At 29.4% G+C, this 21729-nt stretch overlaps 1 protein-coding gene across 1 annotated transcript; it reads right to left on the bottom strand.

Moving 5' to 3' along the window:
- Nucleotides 1-275: 275 nt before the first annotated feature.
- LOC129966971 (uncharacterized) lies at nucleotides 276-19866 on the bottom strand. The gene is made up of 6 exons (XM_056081593.1): nucleotides 19694-19866; nucleotides 16321-16379; nucleotides 11480-11584; nucleotides 8191-8247; nucleotides 3439-3471; nucleotides 276-408 (listed from the first exon to the last, which is right to left on the bottom strand). The coding sequence occupies exons 1-6, from the start codon at nucleotides 19851-19853 to the stop codon at nucleotides 367-369; spliced, it is 456 nt and encodes a 151-aa protein (XP_055937568.1). The 5' UTR covers nucleotides 19854-19866; the 3' UTR covers nucleotides 276-366.
- Nucleotides 19867-21729: the final 1863 nt, after the last annotated feature.

Below are 21729 nucleotides of genomic sequence, written 5' to 3'. Positions count from 1 at the left end.
TTTGATCCAAATCGTTAGAGCCGTTTCCGAGATACACGGAATAAATATTGTTCATTTAAAGATATAAGATTTAGGAAAAAAGTATCCCTATTATGAAAATAAAGTTTCATCTCTCCCGTCCCTAAAACAATATATTGCAGACAAAATAATTAGATAAAGCAAAATATTTCGAAACTGAATGAACAAGAAAGCATAAAATACACTTTCCGTGACAATAATGTGATTATGTTTTACAAATTTCAAAAGATAATCAAGGCAAATGAACACAACCGTCGTTATGAAAAAAATCTGCTTTTATTTCATAAATCAGAATTGTTGCCACATTTTAATAGAGGAATTTCTCAGGAAGTCATTTTCGTGAAAGACTCACAGTTCGCAATGATTCTTCATAACATCCATGACGCATGCCTGCAAAGATACATAAAAAAAAAAAAAAAAAAAAAACATACATCATACATTTCAGTGAAAAAAAGAAAAGAAAAAAAAACACTAACATTTAGAATTCTTATTTTCTTAAATTTAAGTTAATAATATATATTTCTGTGAATTTTTTAATAAAATATTTATCTATTGAATGAGCAGGCCTACCATGGATTTTGGGTAATTTAAAAAAAAATTTTAGCCGAATTTCTAAATAAGTCTCGGTAAAAATTTTCAACCGGATTTATATATGGAAGTATAAAAGTATTTATTGTAATAGATCTGTAATATGAAACACAAAATATATGGGTCTATCTGTTTTTCTGTCACAATACAAAGATATTGTAAAGAATTTGACCGGAAAATTGCCAGAAGATAGATGGCAGAATCGTATTCATGTAGATCAAAAATGTGATGACATCACACAGTAGTACGTTTGGCAGACGGAGATTTTTTTCGGGGAGAGTCAGCATGGTGTTGTGCTGTGTGATGTTGTTATATGGTGTTGAAAGCAAAAGGCATTGATGCCTGGTGATGGTGTTCTATCTTGTGGATTAGATAATGGTCGTGGTAATGGATTTACAAATATTGTAATGTATGAATTTTCCTGTTGTTTATATGTTGTAAAGGTTTTTATGTTGTGTGTTTTATCCGACTGTGATGTTATAACTAAACAAATTTAAAAGACAAATTTGGCTTATTCACTTGGCTGTATTTTCATGACATCACAACATGATATCTGAGCATGATATTTTAGGGTTCATTTTTATATCAATTATGCTATTTTCAGCTTTCAAAACTAATTTATTTCTTTAGATGTTAAGTTAAATAACGATCATTGAGCCAATTTCAACATTTTTGTTCAGGGGTGGGTTTTTTTTTCTTGTAAATTTCTTAAGTAAATATTGTTAGAAACTGTTTTAATTTCCACAAAAGCATTCAATAAATTTTTTTCTAGATATCGATTTTTCATTGGTATCTTGAAATATTGTTATTATATAATAATATTTCTATAACAATATAATATGGAATCTTCTTTACAAATATTTCAGAATTCATTTTAAACACATTTGTAACAATGCTATTTATTGTTCTTATTAAATTTAGTCAAACTTGCTTTATCAGATCGTTCACTACTGTGTTTTTGTCACTATTAAAGATATAATAAAAATATTGCTGTCTTTAAACTATAACTCGAAGGCACAACTTTTTGTTTTTTTCTTCCATTTCATAGTAGATAGATCTTTCAATACGCACTTAAAGCAACTCAATGATTTTATTTTAATTACTTAATTCTATGTTATTTAATTTTCGCAGATTCTTGACTGATATTAATTAATGTGTTAAATAATTCAAAGCTACTGGATTCCGTTTTTAGCAAAGGAAGAAGAGATAGGATGGAAAAAAAAAAGAAGGGAATCATTATGCGGTATTTTTCAGATCTGGCACAGAAACACCAAAAGGTGAAGAAAGTTAATTTGAATTATGGCAATAAAATCCGTGATGTAAAGTAACTTCTATTATCGCCATAGCAATGATGATGAGGTGGAAAATGGTCACCTAAAAGCTTCTAGACTCGTGATAAATGGTTTGAAGTATGGAGAAAAAAAGAAAGGTCACAAAGACCTTGTCGTAGTGACATAGGGAGGGTAACCTGAGAAAATGCATAGTTTTTCCTCTCTTAATCGTTATCAAAAGCTTAATAAATGTAGGTGACGCCAAGAGTATAACATTATTCCTTCATTCCTTCACATTGTCTCAATCGCTCGCCCATAAGACTGAAGCTCGGGGCACCAATACTCCGAGGTTGCTACACCACTGGCAAGACGATACAGAAGAGAACGAACGAAAAATAAATGGAACAGACTATAGCGAAAAAAGATTCTAATAAGTTAAAATTGTTTATAGTCCTTAGTTTTAGAAATAATTTTATTCTGTGCAACACTAGCTATTTCAGCTAGTTAAATAACCCATTGTTATTTATATAAACATGCAAAATATATCATAATATGCACGGTAATCAAAAAAGAAGAATATTACATCGTTTAAAAGTTATATTTATAGAACAAAAGTTATTGCTAAAATTGGCAAACCAATTGAAAAAATAACATTTCATGGTTATGAATATCATAAGTATGCGATAAAACTCGAACGATACCCATTCGACAGTAAAATTTATTGCACGTTCTTTATTACGTGTTCGGGTGTTAATGCTTATCTTTTACCAGTTATAACGAATACTTTTTCAACATTCTACAAATAGCAAATTTTCATTTAGGATATTGGCTAGATCCCTTTGTCTAAAGAAGGTAAGAAGTAAGTCTATTACGTAAATTATTATTAGCTTAATTGCCAGATGAGAAAATTAAAAAAATAGAAAAATAAATATTCCATGAATTATGAAATGTTAAGAAAATATTAAACTTCATCAAGCAAAATTTATTCCCCCCCCCGTGACCTTCAAGGTCTCATACCCTTTCGGGTCGTCATGGGTCAGACAAAGAAGAAGTATAATTTATTAGATTTCAAGTGATTCATTATTTTCACTTAGTTATTATAGTATTTATAAAGAGTGAGCATCAGCTTAAATATTATTGTATGCAAACGTGGCTGCCGCGCTGTCAAAGAATCATAGCAAAATAAATATATGTATATATTTACAGTTATTAAGATAAAGAAAACGAATCAGAAATAAACTATTGACATACAGATTAGGTTGAAGATATGTTGAATTGTGACATTAAATTGACCAATTTATTAAAAGAGCAACCTCACAATGGATGTTATCTTATTGCTAAAAGATATGTCTTAATCCGCTATTGTTTTCTTTGGCATCACGTCGGACGAAAAATTCAGAGTTTCTACTGATTAGTAACGTTGATTTTAAGCTAAAGAAATAGTTATTGGGAATTGAGAAGAACAGATGATATTTTATATTATATATTTTAATAACTACAAAAAAGGCTTCTATACTTCTTTAAATCAAACGGAAATAAAAAAAAACGAAGATTAACGTACCCTGTATTTCTCGATAATTTGTTTCTCTTCTTCCTGTAAAAAGTAAATACAATATGTGTTAGAAATTACTATTTCGTAAAAAAATAAAACGTGAAATGTTTCTAGCGAATAAAAAGAACTAGTGTATTTTGCATACTGCAGAGAGCATCAAAGTATTCCCTTTCTCTAATTGTGAGAATTTTTTGCAGTTGAAGTTTAAATTTAATTATGCTTTTCTTGAAAGGTGATATTTCCAAACGCTTTATTTTTTTCTAATAGAAATACAATTTTGAAAAAAAAATTGTTTTTCAGAGTAACACTTATTCTAAATAATTATTTTTAAATAACAAATCTTTTTGATCCAAACTTTTGATATTTTTCAAAAAAAATGCAATTGCTTAGCAGATAATTTTTTTTGAACAAACGTTGGTTTGTTTAAGTTATTTTATTTTAAAAACGGAATTATCATATTTAATTGCAAAAATAGTTATATCTGCTAATATCATTACAATTACCAACAACTACTCGGCATTTGTAGAGTTATTATTCGAACAAAAATGTCCAAACACTTTCTGCTTTATGCATTTTTCCATGTTACTCTTGAAAGGCAGAAATGACAATCACGAGGAAATTGTATTTGAGTTCACGTTTTACTATGAAGATTTTCAGTCACAAGGGCATTTAAGGAATCGGCTAAAAGACGTATTATAAAAATTTTACAAGAAAAAAATTACTAACACAAATTTAATGTTATTAATAAAAATTATTTTAAAAGTAAAAATTTAATATTTTAGATAGTATTAGTGCATACATATATTTAAAATAATATGGAAAAAAACCCAATGAACTAGTCATCTAAATCTAACCACTAATTTGATTTAGCTAATTTTTATTTTATATGATATTCATTTGTACATCGCGACTTTTAGATATATCGTCAAGGATCACCTACTGTCCTTCACCCTCCATTTTCGAGAGAAATCGAAGAAACACTACTTCACTGTACATTATCGATGGGGAAATCACGCGATAAATTTTCTCAGCCACAACCACTAAACTAATTTTAATAATTTTTAATTCAAATGAATGCTCACAAGCTTTTGATACGTCATGAATAGTAATATTCCCCCTCCCCCCTTTTTCCTGCATCTCGATTTTGAGAGCTATTGAAAAACAAATCTTTCACAGGACTATCAAACTCAACAATTGAACCGATTTCGCTAATCTTCATCTTCAACATGACTATTTCACCACTTTGAATTTTAGCTAATCAATCAGAATGATCTATGATTATTGTTCAAATGTAATTTAAGATAGTACTTTTTGTTACTTTTAATTATTACAATGAAATATAATTACAATAATATAAAATACTATTTGAAATGTCACTATATACAAACAAAAGCATTGTTTCAAATTATACTTGAACAATAATGATAGAGCATTCCATTTGGTTAATTATCCTGCAAAGGAGCCGGATTTAATCTAGTTGTTGAGGTCAGGGGCACTGTCTAATTGTTAATTAATCGATTTTTCAGATTCATTCTGAAGTACTTTTGAATTAAAATAACACAGAATAAAGGAAATTAAAATTTTTTAATCTGCATAGCATTACCCCAACTGGCGTAAAAAATTCCCGCATTTGCGTTACTGTAACTGGCGTAAAAAATTCCCGCATTTGCGTTACTGTAACTGGCGTTGAAAATTCACGCATGCGCATTGTGTTCTGATTGTTGACAATATTATCAACGGATGATTCTTGATTTAAATTATTTTTCGGTTAGTTGCTTGCTTTTGTAATTAAATTGTTAATGTTTAATTGTTAATTGTTTATGTTAGTTATAATAATTAATTGTTTATGTTATTAGTAATAATAATTAATTGTTTATGTTAATTATATATTTTTGTATATGCTTATAGTTTTAAGTACATCGTTTTTTAAGTAGTTTTTTTTAAACCTATTTTCGACCGATTATTTTAAACGATTCATTTTATTAAAATTAAACATTGTTCATTAATCGATCTGTTCATGATGAATCTGAGAAAATTTTGTTGACAAATTCTTGAGATATTACATAAATTAAGAAAGATATTCTTTAGTGCCCATAAAGTTTAAACGCTCAATGACTCTGTTATCAGTAATCATATTATAAAAAAATTCTTTCTTTCAGTAAAAAAATATTATTATATTAATTGCATATTAATTCTTTCCACTTTAATTTAAAGCATAAATTCTACGAGAGCTAACAGAAAATTAGAGAGATACATATCACGTTATGACTGAAGGCCTTTATAATATTATGAGTGAATTATAGGACTATCAAAATTTGAAGTTTTAAAATATTTTGATGAAGAATCTATTAAAGTAGGAACTGTGTAAAATATTAAATTATTAAAATTTAAACGAACATTAAGATTGGCGAACCCGCTGGTCGCCAAAGACGGCTAGTATGAAATAAAACTATTGTCGAAATCGGTTCATTAGACAATTTATTTATTGTTTATGTCAAGAAAATTCGATCAAAGCTTCTTCCCTTGAGAATGTATAGTATTTTTGAAAGCATTACAGTATAAAAGTAGTATTTTTAATATTTTTCTCAAAAATCGTTGGTAGTTAGCAGGGGACTACTGAATTGTATCTAATTGACTTTAACTTAAATTCACCAGGTCATTATTTCTATTTTTATTTCATATAAAACAATAACAGAGCATTGTTCATATGAAACAAAAATTAGCAAAATGATTCTAGTTGAGGCATTGGCTTTTTGGGTTTGCTAATTATTTCTTATATCAAGATTTGGGGCGAACAACTGGTCGACCACAACTCATTACTACATAATATTGAAAGCAACATTTAATTTAAAAATTTAAAGTAAAGGTGCTGAAAATCATATTTTTATTACCTATCTTGAATACTAAATTTGTATTTTTTTTTTAATGTATACAATGTATGTGCATGCAAATAAACGTTTAATTCAAAAAATCTTGCATTGTGGTCTGATATGCTGATTGTCTGTGATTATTAAGTATAGTTTAATGAATCGAATTAAGTTGATTGATTGTTTTTCTCTGGGTTTTAGTTTAAAAAAATAAATTCATTATTTTCAAGGGAATTTAATGCGTCTTTAAAGAAAAATGGAATAATATCTTCACAATCTTCTGCATCATCGAATGACTTAATTAAATTGTAGGGAGGAAAAGTCCATTATTCCCCCTGATTTAGAGAGAAAATTTCTCTTTAATTATTGTGTGAGATATTTTGATAATTTTAGAAAGGAAACAACTACTTGTAACCGAATCTTGAACCGTACAAAGAAGTACTTTATAATGATAAAGAATGAATTCGGGAATGCGATGAAATGGCGTGTAAATGAAAAAAATATATATATAAATTTTGCCTAACTATACATTATAGCTTGAAGTAAGTATACGGTCGCAGCACCAGTTACACCGCATGTCATCATCATTTTCCTTTTTAGGGTAAAAAGGTCCGATAAGCAGTTTTCAGTGGCGGTTCATCATTCAGAAATAAGGGGCATTGCAAAAAATGTTTCTCCCTCTTTCTGCCTGTTTTTTTTTTTTTTTTTTTTTTTTTTTGTGGAACAGCTTTTTTTTCTAATTTTAATTCCTCTCTAAATTGCCTAGCACTTTAAATATGGATACTTTCCCGCTTCCGATTGCCGTAAAAAAATCGCCAAACTGTTGGCGTAATGTTTAATTAATTGTGGTAAACCAAACACAATTCATTACACGTATGGCACAAAGTTGCGTAGAAAAAAAACTTTGGCGAATTTGTTGCAATTTTGGTGATTTGGTGAAAATGATTTAACTGTCACCAACGTGCCTCGGAAACAGAAAAGTACCTAAATGTAATTATCTGAATTATATTTAAAATAATTATCAGCGTTCGGATGAGTGGCTTCGAACAAAAGGAAACGAGTATGCATTAAGCCGGATGTGATTCCATCATCATCGGAGAAACATGAAAGCGAATCCGAAGCTAAAAATAGTGAATTTGAAAAGATGGCGACTCTGGATGGGAAAACCAAAACTAAAAAACGTTAATTGACCGAGCACGAAACCTGAGCTGCGCATTTTCCAAGTTATTCTCACGAAGTTCAAGGAAATAAAACTTTTTCATCTTTGTGTGATTTAATATTATTTGCCAAAGGATTCTAAAACTCTCTGCGCTTTTGCGCTTGTGTTAAGATGGATTTAACTTGACAAAATAGGTTTGAGAAGAAAGATGAAAGGAAAAGATGTTTATATTAAGTAAATTCCGGAGAGGCGTACATCCTTCCGCGTTTCACCCCATAGTGAAATAGGAACTTCGAAAAGTGCTCATCTCAGGATACTAAAATGAACAGTATGTACAGCAAGAGAATTTTGATATTCTCCAGTTTTGTTCGGCAGACAGCTCCACCTTATTTGTCATCTTCTTAATGATTCTTTTTTTTTATGTCTCCCTTTTTTGGCTTTTGTTAATTTTTTTCATTTCTATGGAATATCGAATTCGCAATACAGAAAAATAACCAAATAAGGTTAAAACAAAAATATATGATATTAAGTATTTTAAAATTATTTCAGGGAAAACGTAGTTATGCAGCCTTGTTATATGAGTTACCATTGGCTGATAAACTAGCATTAAAGCGGTTCTTCTGAAATCTTTAAGATTGTAAATTCCTTCTAGTTAAATTGTATTACTTTGAAACTTTAGAAATAAGACTAATAATTTTACTTGAAATTTATAAAGTCACAAAATTCATTACTTACGCGGTGTCCTTCAGTAGCATTGCAGTGTTCGTTTGGTGGTCTGCTACATTCAATTACCTAGAACATATAATAGGATTTTGAAGATCAAGTTACTGTAAATAGAATGAAAAAAAAAAACAGTGGTAATCCAAATACTGAAAATTGCTCTGTTTGAGCGAAAACAATTTTATTGATTACATGTTCTCTTTTCCAAAATATACCCATTCGCGTAGACTATTCTAGTCTTTTGGACAGCAGAATACTTAAAATTAATAAATAATTTTTGAAAACTATAAATTTTAGTTTATTTATCTATGAAGAAAATTATGAGAAATGTAAACAATTCCATCTCGAGATTTCGACGAATCTTCAAGCTTCAGATTTATTTCAGTTCTGTGATTTATTTGAAGAATTTTATCTCTCAGTCTCGAATAGTCAATAAATATGTTAAGGGAAAAAAATCCAAAATTCTTCCGTGGATTGTTCGATGAAAAGTCCAACAGGCTCAATAACGGATAAAAGCACTTTATTCTAGATGAAAACATGAATACATAGTAGCAAAACATAGACGAAGCATGTACAAAAATAGGTAGTAAATACCAGCACACAAGCAGCAAATCGCTACTAAATGCATTAGCACAAAACGTTCAGAGATAATTCAACTGCTTTACTTCGATGCAACTCGCTTGATCATTCCAGAGCTCAACTCAATTGATTGACTTCTTTCTTTGTCTCTCGAATTTATATAGTTTTAATGACAAGATAAAGACGTTTCTAGAAGGATATTGAATCTTCGGTGCTAATTGATATACTGTTGAAATTCTTGCAGTTTCAAGAACTTTCGTTTTCGTCGTCAGAGTCATCAAATTCGTTGCCAAGTTTGTCGTCAAGGCCAAAGAATCATTGATTCAACATCCCACCAGTATCAATTAAATTTACCTATAAAATTACCTTTCCTTACTATGAAAATACCGCGTAGAGTACAATGTTACAATTCGTAAATTCGTAGCAATACGATAAATCAAAAAATATCTGACAAATGGAATACGGAGATAATCTTCACTCTAAAATATCCAGTTCTATATCAAATTTCAGACAAAATTTGCCAAAGGTAAGTCCCTGTCCGTCCTTTTGTGTGCTTATTAATGAGGCAATACAAAAATGCGATGGGCCAATAAATGAAATGTGGCATATGATTTTTATTATCAAAATTGTTAATCTGTATCAAATTTTAGACTAAATCTGACCGCTGTTTGATTGCATATTAATCTATATATTCATGTATATGTGCCTGCTGTAAGTTAGACAACTAATCTGAATTTACAACGAAGATGTTTGAAGAATTAGAGGATGAAATCTGGTATATGATTTTTATCATCAGAACTTTTAATCTGGATCAGGTTTTAGATCAAATCCTTCCAATAGCAAATGTGTGTGTGTATATAAACACAAGAATATATATTACTAATTTCATATTTGATTGTATACCAAAGCTGCAGATCTCTATCCAGCTTAGGATACAAGCGGTTGAAAGAAAAGTGTTCTGAATGCAAACTCAATTAACTTCACAATAAGCAAAGTATATGAGAAAGTCAAAAGACAATTCATACTTTAAGATACAGCTAGGTTCAATAAAAATATTCATTTCTTAACATTTCTATTTTAGTTTAATCCTTTTGAATAACACCATCTCCTTGTTCGGTTAATCAAATATATTTTGTCTCTTATAGCGATTCATATTCAACGAGAAATATGCGTATTAAAAAGGGTTTTACCATATAAAACGAAAGAATAAATTATAGAATTGTAATTATTGCATATTATTTGGATTACTATAAAATGAATTTATACTTTTATGATATATATGTCAAGTATGCTGCACCAGTTTTATTTTGGAATCCTTTGCACTTCTTGCTGAAGGAAAGAGGACTAGAAAAGACTAGAAAACCCAGCATGATGTAGATAACTTGTTGTTATATATAAAATCACTTATGTTTATAAATTTATTTGACTCTGTATTCTTGTGTTTGTATCTCATCGTCAAGTGAAAAAAATTATATAAACTTATGTCCGATATGACCATGTTTCAAAGATTTCTTAAATGCCGGAAAAAAGCTTTCATCTGGTAAGACATTTTTTTTTTCAAAGATAAAAAAAATTAAAGGAGATTCCAATCTGTAGTCCGAAACATCGTGGCATATTTTAGACTTGAATTTTTAGCTTTTAAATTATTTTTTAAATTTTATTCTTCATTATATAGCAGCGATAATGTGCACAGAAAAAAATTTATTTAATATCGGCGCAAGTGCATAAGTATATATATATATACTTTAAAATGTTTTTAAATTCTTATTAAAATTAAAGATAAAATTACGCACAAATAAAGTTGATAATACCGTAATATTAAATCTTTTTTTATTTTAAAGTAGTGTAAAGATAGTTTTTGTGCGATTATATGTTCCGAAATAATTGAAGAGAATGCCGATATTTCAATTATTTTTAATTAAAAATCTAATTCAAATCTTGAAAAACAATTTCTTAGAGAGCATTTACAACCCGAGGAAAAGTATTTCAATTACTGTTAAGCTGTCACCAGATAGCAAATAGATGAAATAATAAAGTAAATAATGTAAATAATGAATAATGTAATATTCACATAAAAATATTAAATAAATATTAATTGAATCGATGCAAATATTTATATTATACGCTAATGTTATATCATTTGTATTTTAATTATCATAAGAATTTAAAATTACTTTTCAAACATGCGTAAAAAAAAGACAATAAAACTAAAGAATTCGTACAAAATTTCCAATCATAAAAAAAAGTATTTAAAAGTGTTTTTTCTTCTTTAAATAACTAAATGTATCTAATGGGTTTTTCTTTTCTCTAATTAGCTCAATGCTAAATTCAGTAAGTAATATAGTGTACTCTTAATATAAATATTCATACAATAAAAGAAATCTATACATTTTTAATTTAATTCATATTATTATAAAGTAGACGCTTTCTACTTATCGTTAATACAAGTCAGATATGAGCATAAAAATAAATGAAAATAAAAGGGTTTTTAAAAAAAAATTCCAATTCTTTTATTTAATCCATAAGAAAATTTGGCCCCTTCTTTGTAATATACTTAAAAGAGAATTTTATTTAAAAAAATGTAAAGAATGTTTTTACAAAAAGAAATGTTCTTTTATAATATGTAATGAAAATATTTCAAACTTGAACTACTTTAATTAAATACCCTTTAAAATTAAAGTTCAAAAAGTACTATTTTATCTTATCGTTTGCTACATTTACTTACATTTTCAATAGCCGTCTCTTTGCCACACAGCTGGGTGAAGAAGTCATTAGGTTCATCCCATTTTTTGACGTAACGTCCGCTGCATTGCTGCATCCATTCTCGACACTGTTAAGTTATATAAATAATATGGAAAGACATTAGGTACGAAATCCAGAATAATTTCTAACTTTTATAAATTCGATCATTATTATATACGAAGGAATATCAATAAATAATGCAGATAATTTTGTACACAGTAATAAAAAATGCTGTGCAATATGAAACAAAAATTAAAGTATTGCCAATTATAACTTTTCGACATAAATGCCATTCATATTGAGGCATTTGTCCCATTGCTTGATTAATTTAGTTTTATAGAACGCCATTAGCCTTTATGAGGTCGTCGTCAGAGTGAAACTTCTGATCACCGAAGAATCTCTTCATGGGTCCAAACAGAAAAAAAAAACTTGCTAATTCAGGATTATATAGTGGGTGTTTCAAAACTGCACAAAAGGAGAAAACAGAAAAGAAACAGGTGATTATCAAAATAATGGAAATACCTGTGAATAAAAGTGACATTTTTAAATGCGCTTCGTAAGCATTAAAATATAATAATAGCCACCATTTTTTTAAATAAAAATAGTAATGTATATATTCTGGTAGTATGTGTTAGCTTCATTGAAGTTCTGTAATTCTTGTATTTTTTTTTTCTTTCAAAAGCGTAAAGTGTCGGACCTCTCAGATTTTCAAAAAGGCCAAATTGTAGGAGCCAGTCTAGCTGGAGCGAGTGTGACCGAAACATCCCAGCTTTTAGGCGTTTCTTGGAGGTATGGTGTCTAAAGTCATGACAGCATACACACAGAGCGGCAAGACTAGCTCGGCAAAGCAAAATAGTGGGCGGAAAGAGAAACTCAGTGAAAGAGAGGGACGGGTATTGAAGCGGATTGTAATGTCTAAAAAGAGAACAACTACAGCAAAAGTGATGCCAGAGTTCAATACCCATCTGGATTCTCCAGTGATTACAGTTAGAAGGCACCTTCATAAACAGAATATTTATGGCAGAGCAGCAATTTCCAAGCCACTTGTCACAGATGTTAATGGTAAATGTCGTCTACAGTAGTGTCATACTCACAAAACCTAGTCGATTGGTAAGTAGAAGAAAGTAATATGGTTTGACGAAACGTGTTTCACATCTTCTCTACAACAGGACGGGTGTACTTTTGAAGAACATTTGCACAAGCGTATGATCGTGATTGTCTCCTTCCAACTGTCAAGCATGGAGGTGGATCTGTCATTATATGGACAGTCATGCCATGATTTTCTGCTGGACCAATCGTAACCCTGAAAGGAAGGATCATTGGGGAGAAGTATAGAGAAATTTTAGCTGCCCAGATATCCATCCTATGTTGCAAACTTTGTTTCCTACAAGAGATGGAATTTTTCAGAATAATAATGCACCTATCCATGCAGCGAAATTTGTCCACTCATGGTTTGATGAACACGAAGTTGACCAACCCGAACAGTCACCCGACATCAATATAATTGAATCGTTATGGTCTATTTTATAGCGTTCAATACGGAATCGATATCGTCCACCGGCATCTCTTCCAAAACTTTTACAATATTTCCAGGAAGAATGGTACAGCATTCCTGTAAATACTATTCAACACTTCTATGAATCGATTCCTAAGCGAATCAAAGTTGTATTACATGCCAAAGGCGGTCCTATACCATACTAATAAAGGATTCTTTATAAATCTAAGGTGTTTGTTTTCATTATTTTGATAACCACCATTTCACGGGAGCACCAACTATACAACCAGGAATTGATCCCCACAAATATTCATCCGTTTGGACCCATGAAGAGGTGCCTTGGCACTCAGAAGTTTGAGTGTGAGGATGACCTCATAGGGACCCACAGCTTTCTGTGAGACCGAGATGTTCAAATTGATTTAGCGCAGATACAAATGGCTCACAATGAATGGCTGCTATGTTGTCAAATAATATATTGGTAATGCTTTCATTTCCGTTCTATTTTGTCATACGTTGTGTTTTTTATCATAGTTCCAAAAAGTTGTGCGTTGCTTATTGATACCCCTTCGTACAGTAATTAAAAATTATAAAAATTAAACTGAAATATTTAAAACCATTTTTATTCTGCGTGTGTGTGTGTGTGTGCGTGTGTGTGTGTGTGTGTGTGTGTGTGTGTGTGTGTGTGTGTGTGTGTGTGTGTGTGTGTGTGTGTGTGTGTGTGTTTAGAACTGAAGTTTAAGAATAAGAAAGAACTTTTTATACTTTACATTTCTTAAACTTTAACTGAAAGAACTTTTTTTACATTTACATTTCTTTACCTAACTTTTGCACAAACAAGAATTAGAAGAAAATTTTTTCCTGGATTTTAATTGTGAATTTTTAATTCATAATTTACAAACAGAATTTAGAAGAATACTTGAAAATTAGACAATAGTTATTTCTAATATATTTGATATATTTCTTCAATATATATAATTTCATCATCATGATAGCAAAACTCATTAGTTCCTGATAAAAAAAATTTTTTTCTTTGCTGAGAATTCTCCATTATCTATTATGAAAGAAATTACAGCTTTAGATGTGAAATATTTCATGCATATGCGTGCTTTAAATGTATGCCTGAAAATGTTTGTTTTTATAAACCGAAAAATGCATTAAACTCTTTCAAGAACTTGTAATTTTTACAGCATGGGATGTCTGATGAGTAATGATGTTTATATAAGTAAAAACGAACGAAAATATTCCCCATTATTTTGATCGAACTGAATATTTCCTTGAGAATGTTAGTATTCCTTTTTCTGCATCATTTATTTCTTATAATGGTCGAAAAGGTAACTATACTAAGGAAATAATTATTATAGAAACAATACAAATCTCTGTCTGAAATGCACTTTTTTTATAAAATACATTAAAAGTTGAATAGTTCATTCATCATTGCAATGAAAACATGCCTATTTTTGATGTTTTGTCTAATTCGATGTATTTCTGCAATCAAACAATAGCTTTGAGTTAATGGTTTTGCTTTATTTCTTAGCTGGCAAAGATAAAATTTTCAATACAACAAATATACAATAGGCTTCATTGTTAGGATTTTTTTTTTTCATAAGAAAATATTTTGCACCGGAAATTTCTTAAAGATATATCTTAAATAAAAGAAAGAACAGTTTCTTTTTATTCCTTTGTATTGTTCTGTTCCTATAAAATTCAAAACAGTGAAATGTTCAAATGATTTTCTTTGATGTTATCTTACAGTTTTATTTCCACGGTTAATTTTTCCCGAGCCATCATACAGATACTAATGTATTTTAGTTAGAGTAAATGAACTACACCAGTTCAGTTTACAATTGATAGTTATAAAAAAGGGATAATTTCTAAAATGTTAAATTAAATTACATGTTCATCACAAAAACGTTTAAAAAAATAGTTTCCTTCCATGATCTCTTAGTTTTGCAAAGCTTTCGTGCCTCAAAGAAATATTCGAACAAACATTATTTTGGCGATTAAAAAGGAATCATGAAAAGCCGGTCATGATTAATACAGTGAATCATGAAATAAGACTGCTATCACGCATAATACATAAAAATGCTACATAATATGTATTCATAATATTGCTACCAAGTTTGCTACCAAATGCTACCAAGTTTACATTCATACATAAAAATGCTATCACGTTTACACCCATACATAAAAATGTTACCACGATAATGAATCCAATGAATCAGAAAATAAAAATGAATTCATGAAAGGCGAAAATATGTATTCGCGGAAGACTGCATATCAGGTATGATCTAGAAGACAAGAAAAAGATATGCGATGGTATTCCATTGAAGCTTAAAACTCCATAATCCGAGTTGTAAAACTATTTCGATTGTTTGACAAATTACCATTAATTCCAAAAAAAAAAAAAAAAACATGGAATGATTTGAAATAAAGTATCTTTATACAGTGTGCTGTATAGAAGAATTATCGAAAGAATACTAAATGCCGATGGTTTACATTTCAAAGTTACAGATAATTTTATGTCAAATTAAATTACGAAAATGAACATAAGAGGAAGGCAGACAAACGACCTTCAGTAAGAATAAAATTCAAACTTCGATCCTCGTAGAATAATTAAGATTCTTGATGTATAATAATTACAGATTGTAAGTGGTAAGGGAGTCAGTCCGATGAATGTTAACAATCAGTATCGTATCTAAGATGGGGCATTTTTCCTGGTGGCTATTAAAGGAAGCTTAAAATTAAAGAATTAATCACTTGCATATATAAGGAAAATTTAATTTTCTTCTTTTTAACTTTTATTCCCAAGGTTCTTAAAAATTAAGATGTTTCCATAAAAAAATAAAATAAAAAAAATAAAAAGGCTGTGGTCTAATAAATTTAAAAAAAAAACAAAAAGCTCTGAAAACAAAAGATAGGTTTGGTTTGTTTCTTTTAATGGTACAAAAGCCATACAAATAGTTAATAATTCTTATAAAATTCTTTCTTAAATAATAGACAGGAAGGGAAAGATAATAGATAGATAATAGGTTCTCTATAGAAATTCTTAATAGAAAGATAATACATTCTTTATAATTTATCTTTCTTAGATAAATTATAGAGAATGCTTTACCAAAACAAAAGTCACTTCTTTTGATGACCAGTCTATAAGTTCCTTGTTGCAAAATAAATATGCATTTGTGAAATATGCGCACGAGGAAAGGAGCGTATTTTCCAGCTATCTATCAAAAGCGGCACAAGAGTGATAATTTTCAATATTTATCAGTATTTAATAAAAAATGCAATTTTTACTTACAGAAAGCATGAATGTATAGACTGAAAGTACTTACTGAATCTGGCATTAGCATCGTACAAGAAATGTAATCTGTTCTTGCTTCATCGTCCTTGGCTGCAAAAAACAGTAAGTAAGAGTTTTGAAAATGCACTAATTTAAATATAACTGTGATAGATTTATATAAATAAAAAAGACAATCATAATTTTCTATCCCAATAGAAATCTAAATTACTAAATATGGTTTCCTCAATAATTGCTGAAAAATTTTATGAAGAAATTTTTGTGAAGTTTCTAGATATTCATGCGTTTAATTTCTGTTTATTAAAAACTATGTTTCCGTATATAAAAAGGATTATTTTATCTTAAGTCTTGCCATAAATGAAATTGTTACTTATAATTTAAAATGTTTAATTTATTTCTATCCAAATTACCACTCGTAGTGTTTAATTAAGTTATATCTTCTTTAAAATGTAAAAATACTTTATAGGAAAAATTCTTTAAAAATTTCAAACTTCAATGCGAAACACCATAGCATAATAATATTAGGGTGATTCGTCTATTTTTATTTGTTTTTAAAATTTATTCTAATTTTTTAATAACGAAAACGTTTATACAAAAAATTTATTTGATATCCCCCACAATGAACGAGGATATAAATTCAGTAACTAAAACAATGATAAATATTTTTTTTAAATATACTTTTAAATATTTTTTCAAATATTAAAATCACAGTTTTTAGTTATATTAGCATTCCACTTTGAGACAATGCAAAAGGTATTCTTCTTAAAATTACAGAAAAATATTGTAAGGAAATAAAATTGGTATATATACAATCGTCCACCGCCATTGTAATACTGACTGGACTCAAAAATATTTCACTCCCTCTTTCTGCGTCATTATCGAATGCGCAAATTCCAATTTCTAATTTTGGCATCTAGCGATTATGACATTTTTTTTGTTTAAATTGATTGATTTATCAATGTGAGATGCTAATTCAATATATTATTCTCTCTTCACTGACCAAATAAAAGATTGTTACTAATATTTTCTATCGACATTTCTTCGATTAGGATCGATATTAAGAATTGTATTCAGCACTTTAATACTTAATAACTGTAGAAACTGTACTTAATAACAACACAAAAACAAATACTTAAAAATCGATATTTAAAAGTGATATGTTAACCGTTTTTGTTTTAATTTAGTGGGAAAATTTCGAATAAGTACCATAAAAAATGTGTGTAACATAACAGAATTAGAATGTCAGATGCAGGAATTTTAGCTTTAATTCTTAAAATTTTTTGGAAAAAATTTCTTGAAGTTCAGTAGATTTTGAATTAAATTACGAGTTCTTTTTTAGAATGATAACTGTTTCCTCTGTTCGATGGTGCGCTAATTTTCTTTCTACAATTTTTTAAAATGATACTATGAGCAAATGATTTTTTTTTAAATCACACTAAATAATACATGTTAAATAAAACAATTCTGTATTAAATTTTATCGCTATGTATTGAATCACCATCCCGATTACCTGTGTGCAAAATTTCATGTCTACAAATATGATGGATTTGTCTGCATACCATAGACCTAATAAATTAAAATGGATGACATAATAAATTTGTGCCATTGTCGGATGATGAGGATAATGCCTGAGTCTTCACAACTCTTTAAACTTCGGCTCCGCGTTAGTATATTTAATTTTTGATTTTAGATTCAATGTTCGCCGGACAAACATCACGACAGATCTTCGGGTGGAATTGAATTTGTGGCTTTAAACCTGGTACTGTTCAACTCCGAAGCCGAAATTTTATCAGGCTGCTGAGATCCCCACCCCCACCCCCAATGGTTCATCATCCTTTCCATGGGCTCCACCAAGATCCGTATACAACTTAAGAAGTGGGAGAACATTAAACAGTCTCATTTGCTATTTTTGTATTAGCAAAATTCATACACCGTTGTCCGTGGTATTATAAATATAAATGGAATCAAAACCTTAATAGTATAAAATAAAACTGATAACACAAAATATTTTTTTTTTTTTTGTAAGCTGATTTTTCTTTGTGACAATATCACTTGGTGAACAAAAAGCGATAAAAATCGGTATAAATGATATGCCTGAATAAAAAGTAAAGAAGAGACATACAATGAAATCAAAAAATTTATTGCTATTAGTGTTTAAAGTGTGTAATGATTCTTGGCTTTCTAATTTGGCTCCGTGCGAAATCAGTGATGAAGTAAAACTTCTACAAACGGATCGGCGGAGAATCTTCCAGAAAACAATTAAAAGCCAATGAATAAAAGTATTTTGATCATTATTGTTTTAAATGAAAGTGAATGTTCATATAAGGATCCCATAAATTTGAAGAAGAAAACGGGATTAGAATATGTAGACAGAGGAATTTATTTCCAATTCTTAAAATTATTAAAGAAAGCTGGAAAATTTTGAAACATTTCTCAAAATTCAGTAGATTATATCATAAATGTAAAGCTAATTTTTTTAACGACAGTTATTTCTTCACTTTTAACGGTCTACAGACTTTTTTTTCTTCTGCAATCATTAAAAAGAATACTGCAGGCATATAAACGAGTAAAACATCTCAAACAGACACAAAAAAAAATTAAATAGAAATTTTAGGCCTCGATGTGATTTGAAATATTATTACGATTTACGATTTTATGGATATAAATGCTATAGAATTATCTGAATAGCGCATCTATATACATATGCAGACGCGCGAGCCCACACATACACTCATATATATATATATATATATATATATATATATATATATATATATATATATATATATATATATATATATATATATATATATATATATATATATATATATATAATGTAAACCCATAATTTTTTAAGCAAATTCATAACCGAAGACATTTTTGAATTCTTACACTTCGCTTTATTCGCATAATTTATGTACAAGAAGAAAGCAACTATGAAACTGACGTCCATGCACATCGCAATACAAATGCAAAATGCCGAAAGAAAACCAAATATTTTTCCCAATGGTTTTATACCATGTTATTCTGATGGGGATTCTTTATACATGTCGATTTAGAAAAACTAACTATAGGTATCTTTTAAAAGAATTTTCCTGTCTTGACAGATTTTTATCCCTTCACTCGGAGCGGATGAAAGTGCTGATTAAAGCCGTTTCACAGAGCTCACGTAGCATTAATTAAATTAAAAAAACGTGGAATTGGATCAGGAAATAAGAGAACATTTTAGAATTAAGTTAATATGGGTTAAATTGAGATAAAAATTAAGAAATTAATGAAGTTTATATTAAAAAATGAATGTCTTTACACACACACACACACACACACACACATATATATATATATATATATATATAGGCAGACACTTTTTTTATAAGTATCGTGTAGTAGAAAATATCTGAACTTACTGCATGCAATACATGATAGCAATTTCTTATGAAATTCAACGCTCTGCTTCTCGTCATAAGGCTGGGCATCTTCGGCACTTGCCGCAGACTGGTGGCGGCTCATGTCAAAAAATACAAGCAGAATGCTCCCAACGATGAGCAAAGCGGATGCTGTTTTCATGACTGTTGCAGGTGAAATCTCAGGCATACATGCCCCACTCGACTTATTATATTTATGTATAGCCACACAATTGATAACCTTCAAAATAATCTACGTATGTTTTCAATTAAATGAATCCGTTGGTAAAAAAAGTATGACAAAACAATACTGAAAAGAGAATTCACGCTTTTGGAATAAAAAGTGACATTCTTTTTTTTTCCATTACAGTCTTCTTACTTCTTGACAATCGAGGATGCAATGCTCGACTTTCTTTTCTCGTTTTCATTTTATCATATGAGTAATACACAATCCAAGGTTTGAGTTTCAAGATGATATCAATTATTTTGACAGAGTACGCTAGACATTTTGTTCTATTCTGTTTAGATTATAAATTTTATAATAGGATGTCAGAATGCAGAAAAATATATTTGGTTAGAATAGAATAGAGGCATAATTCAATATCTCTTGCAAAATACCCATTCGTGGAATCCAGGATTTTTTTTAGAAGAATCAGAAGTTTAAAATACATTTGCACGTAACATTTTCTTTCAAAGACGGGTTATATCCTGTTATAAACTCTTCCTGCTGTATAGACTCTCAAAAAAATTATATCTTGAAATTGGGTTCTGAGTTCGGAAACCCTCTTTTTGGAATTGCATTTGTTTGTGAGAAGGATAACTGAGAAAAAGAAGAAAAGCTAGATAAATGAAATTTGGTACATAATCTTTTAATGAAAATCTTTGTGCTCAAATAGCTTTGAGTAGATGCAAGAATTATACCTTATCTCTATTTGAAATCGAGACTCTTCAGAAGAATTTCATGAAATGATACGCGTTGACAGGAAGCTATATAAACCTCAAGAGCAGCTCAAACGAGTGAATATCTCTTTGGTATATTGATTATAATACGGGTTGATAAACTAAAACCGTAGAGTGCCCTTGGTTGAGCTATTTCTATTTAATTAGAGATTTTCTGTCTGCAAGAATTAATTAATATGTGTTAATTTCTATAAGTATCTTTTGTACACCTTACCTTTGTTTCTGTTACGTATGCCATATTTTTTAGAATATTCGTAGAGCAATTGACTGTACGCCCCCCCCTACGATTTATGAGACATTGAATTGAATATATTTATTCAATTTAATATTGAACGTAGAAAATTGAATTTATTATTCATTTTTTCTTGTTTTTAAAATTTATTCCTTATATCACTATTAAAATTCAATGAGCTTTTCAGGCTTTTATTTTTGCTCATAATTTTAAAATTCGGATTGTAAATCATCTGATATTTTTGAATAACATTACATACCCTACAGAATTGTAAATTCAGTAATGTTCTGTTCTTTCACTTTCCACAAGAAAAAAAATTATGTATCGAAAACATAAAAACCTGGAAGACGATGGAATGAATACTTTTTTCAAAAGCTTCAGCATACTGGATTTCTTTCAATGTCTCGTGAAAAATTTAAAGTGAAAGAATTAACGCTCACATGAAACGTCAAATACGTCTTGCCAATTTAGTTTTATAATCCATGGCACTTTCTGCAGAAAGAAACTGGTATAATCTATACACATCCAATTATTTAATATAAGTCTGTACGGAAAAGCAAGAAGCATCTTTACTAGAATCAATTCGTGATGTTAAGTAATACATTTTAGATATGACATGCCGATTTTGAAATCAACAGAGCTTCTACTAAGGACGGTACGCAGTCAGAAGATTCATGTAGTCATTTGGTTATACGATTGTGACGCTACGAAAACCGGCCATCTCTTCTAATAGTAAAGACTTGCGTCTGCCTATATGAGTGCGAGTGACGACACCTAACCGTTTGTTTTAGTTATTAAACTGGGAATAAATATAATTTAGAAGATGAAAAGTGCACTTAAAAGTGAT

The sequence above is a fragment of the Argiope bruennichi genome, chromosome 4 (genome assembly GCF_947563725.1).
Source record: "Argiope bruennichi chromosome 4, qqArgBrue1.1, whole genome shotgun sequence".
NCBI classification, from domain to species: domain Eukaryota; kingdom Metazoa; phylum Arthropoda; class Arachnida; order Araneae; family Araneidae; genus Argiope; species Argiope bruennichi.
The sequence above is the reverse complement of the archived record's forward strand: the minus strand, read 5'-3'. Positions and strand labels throughout refer to the sequence as shown.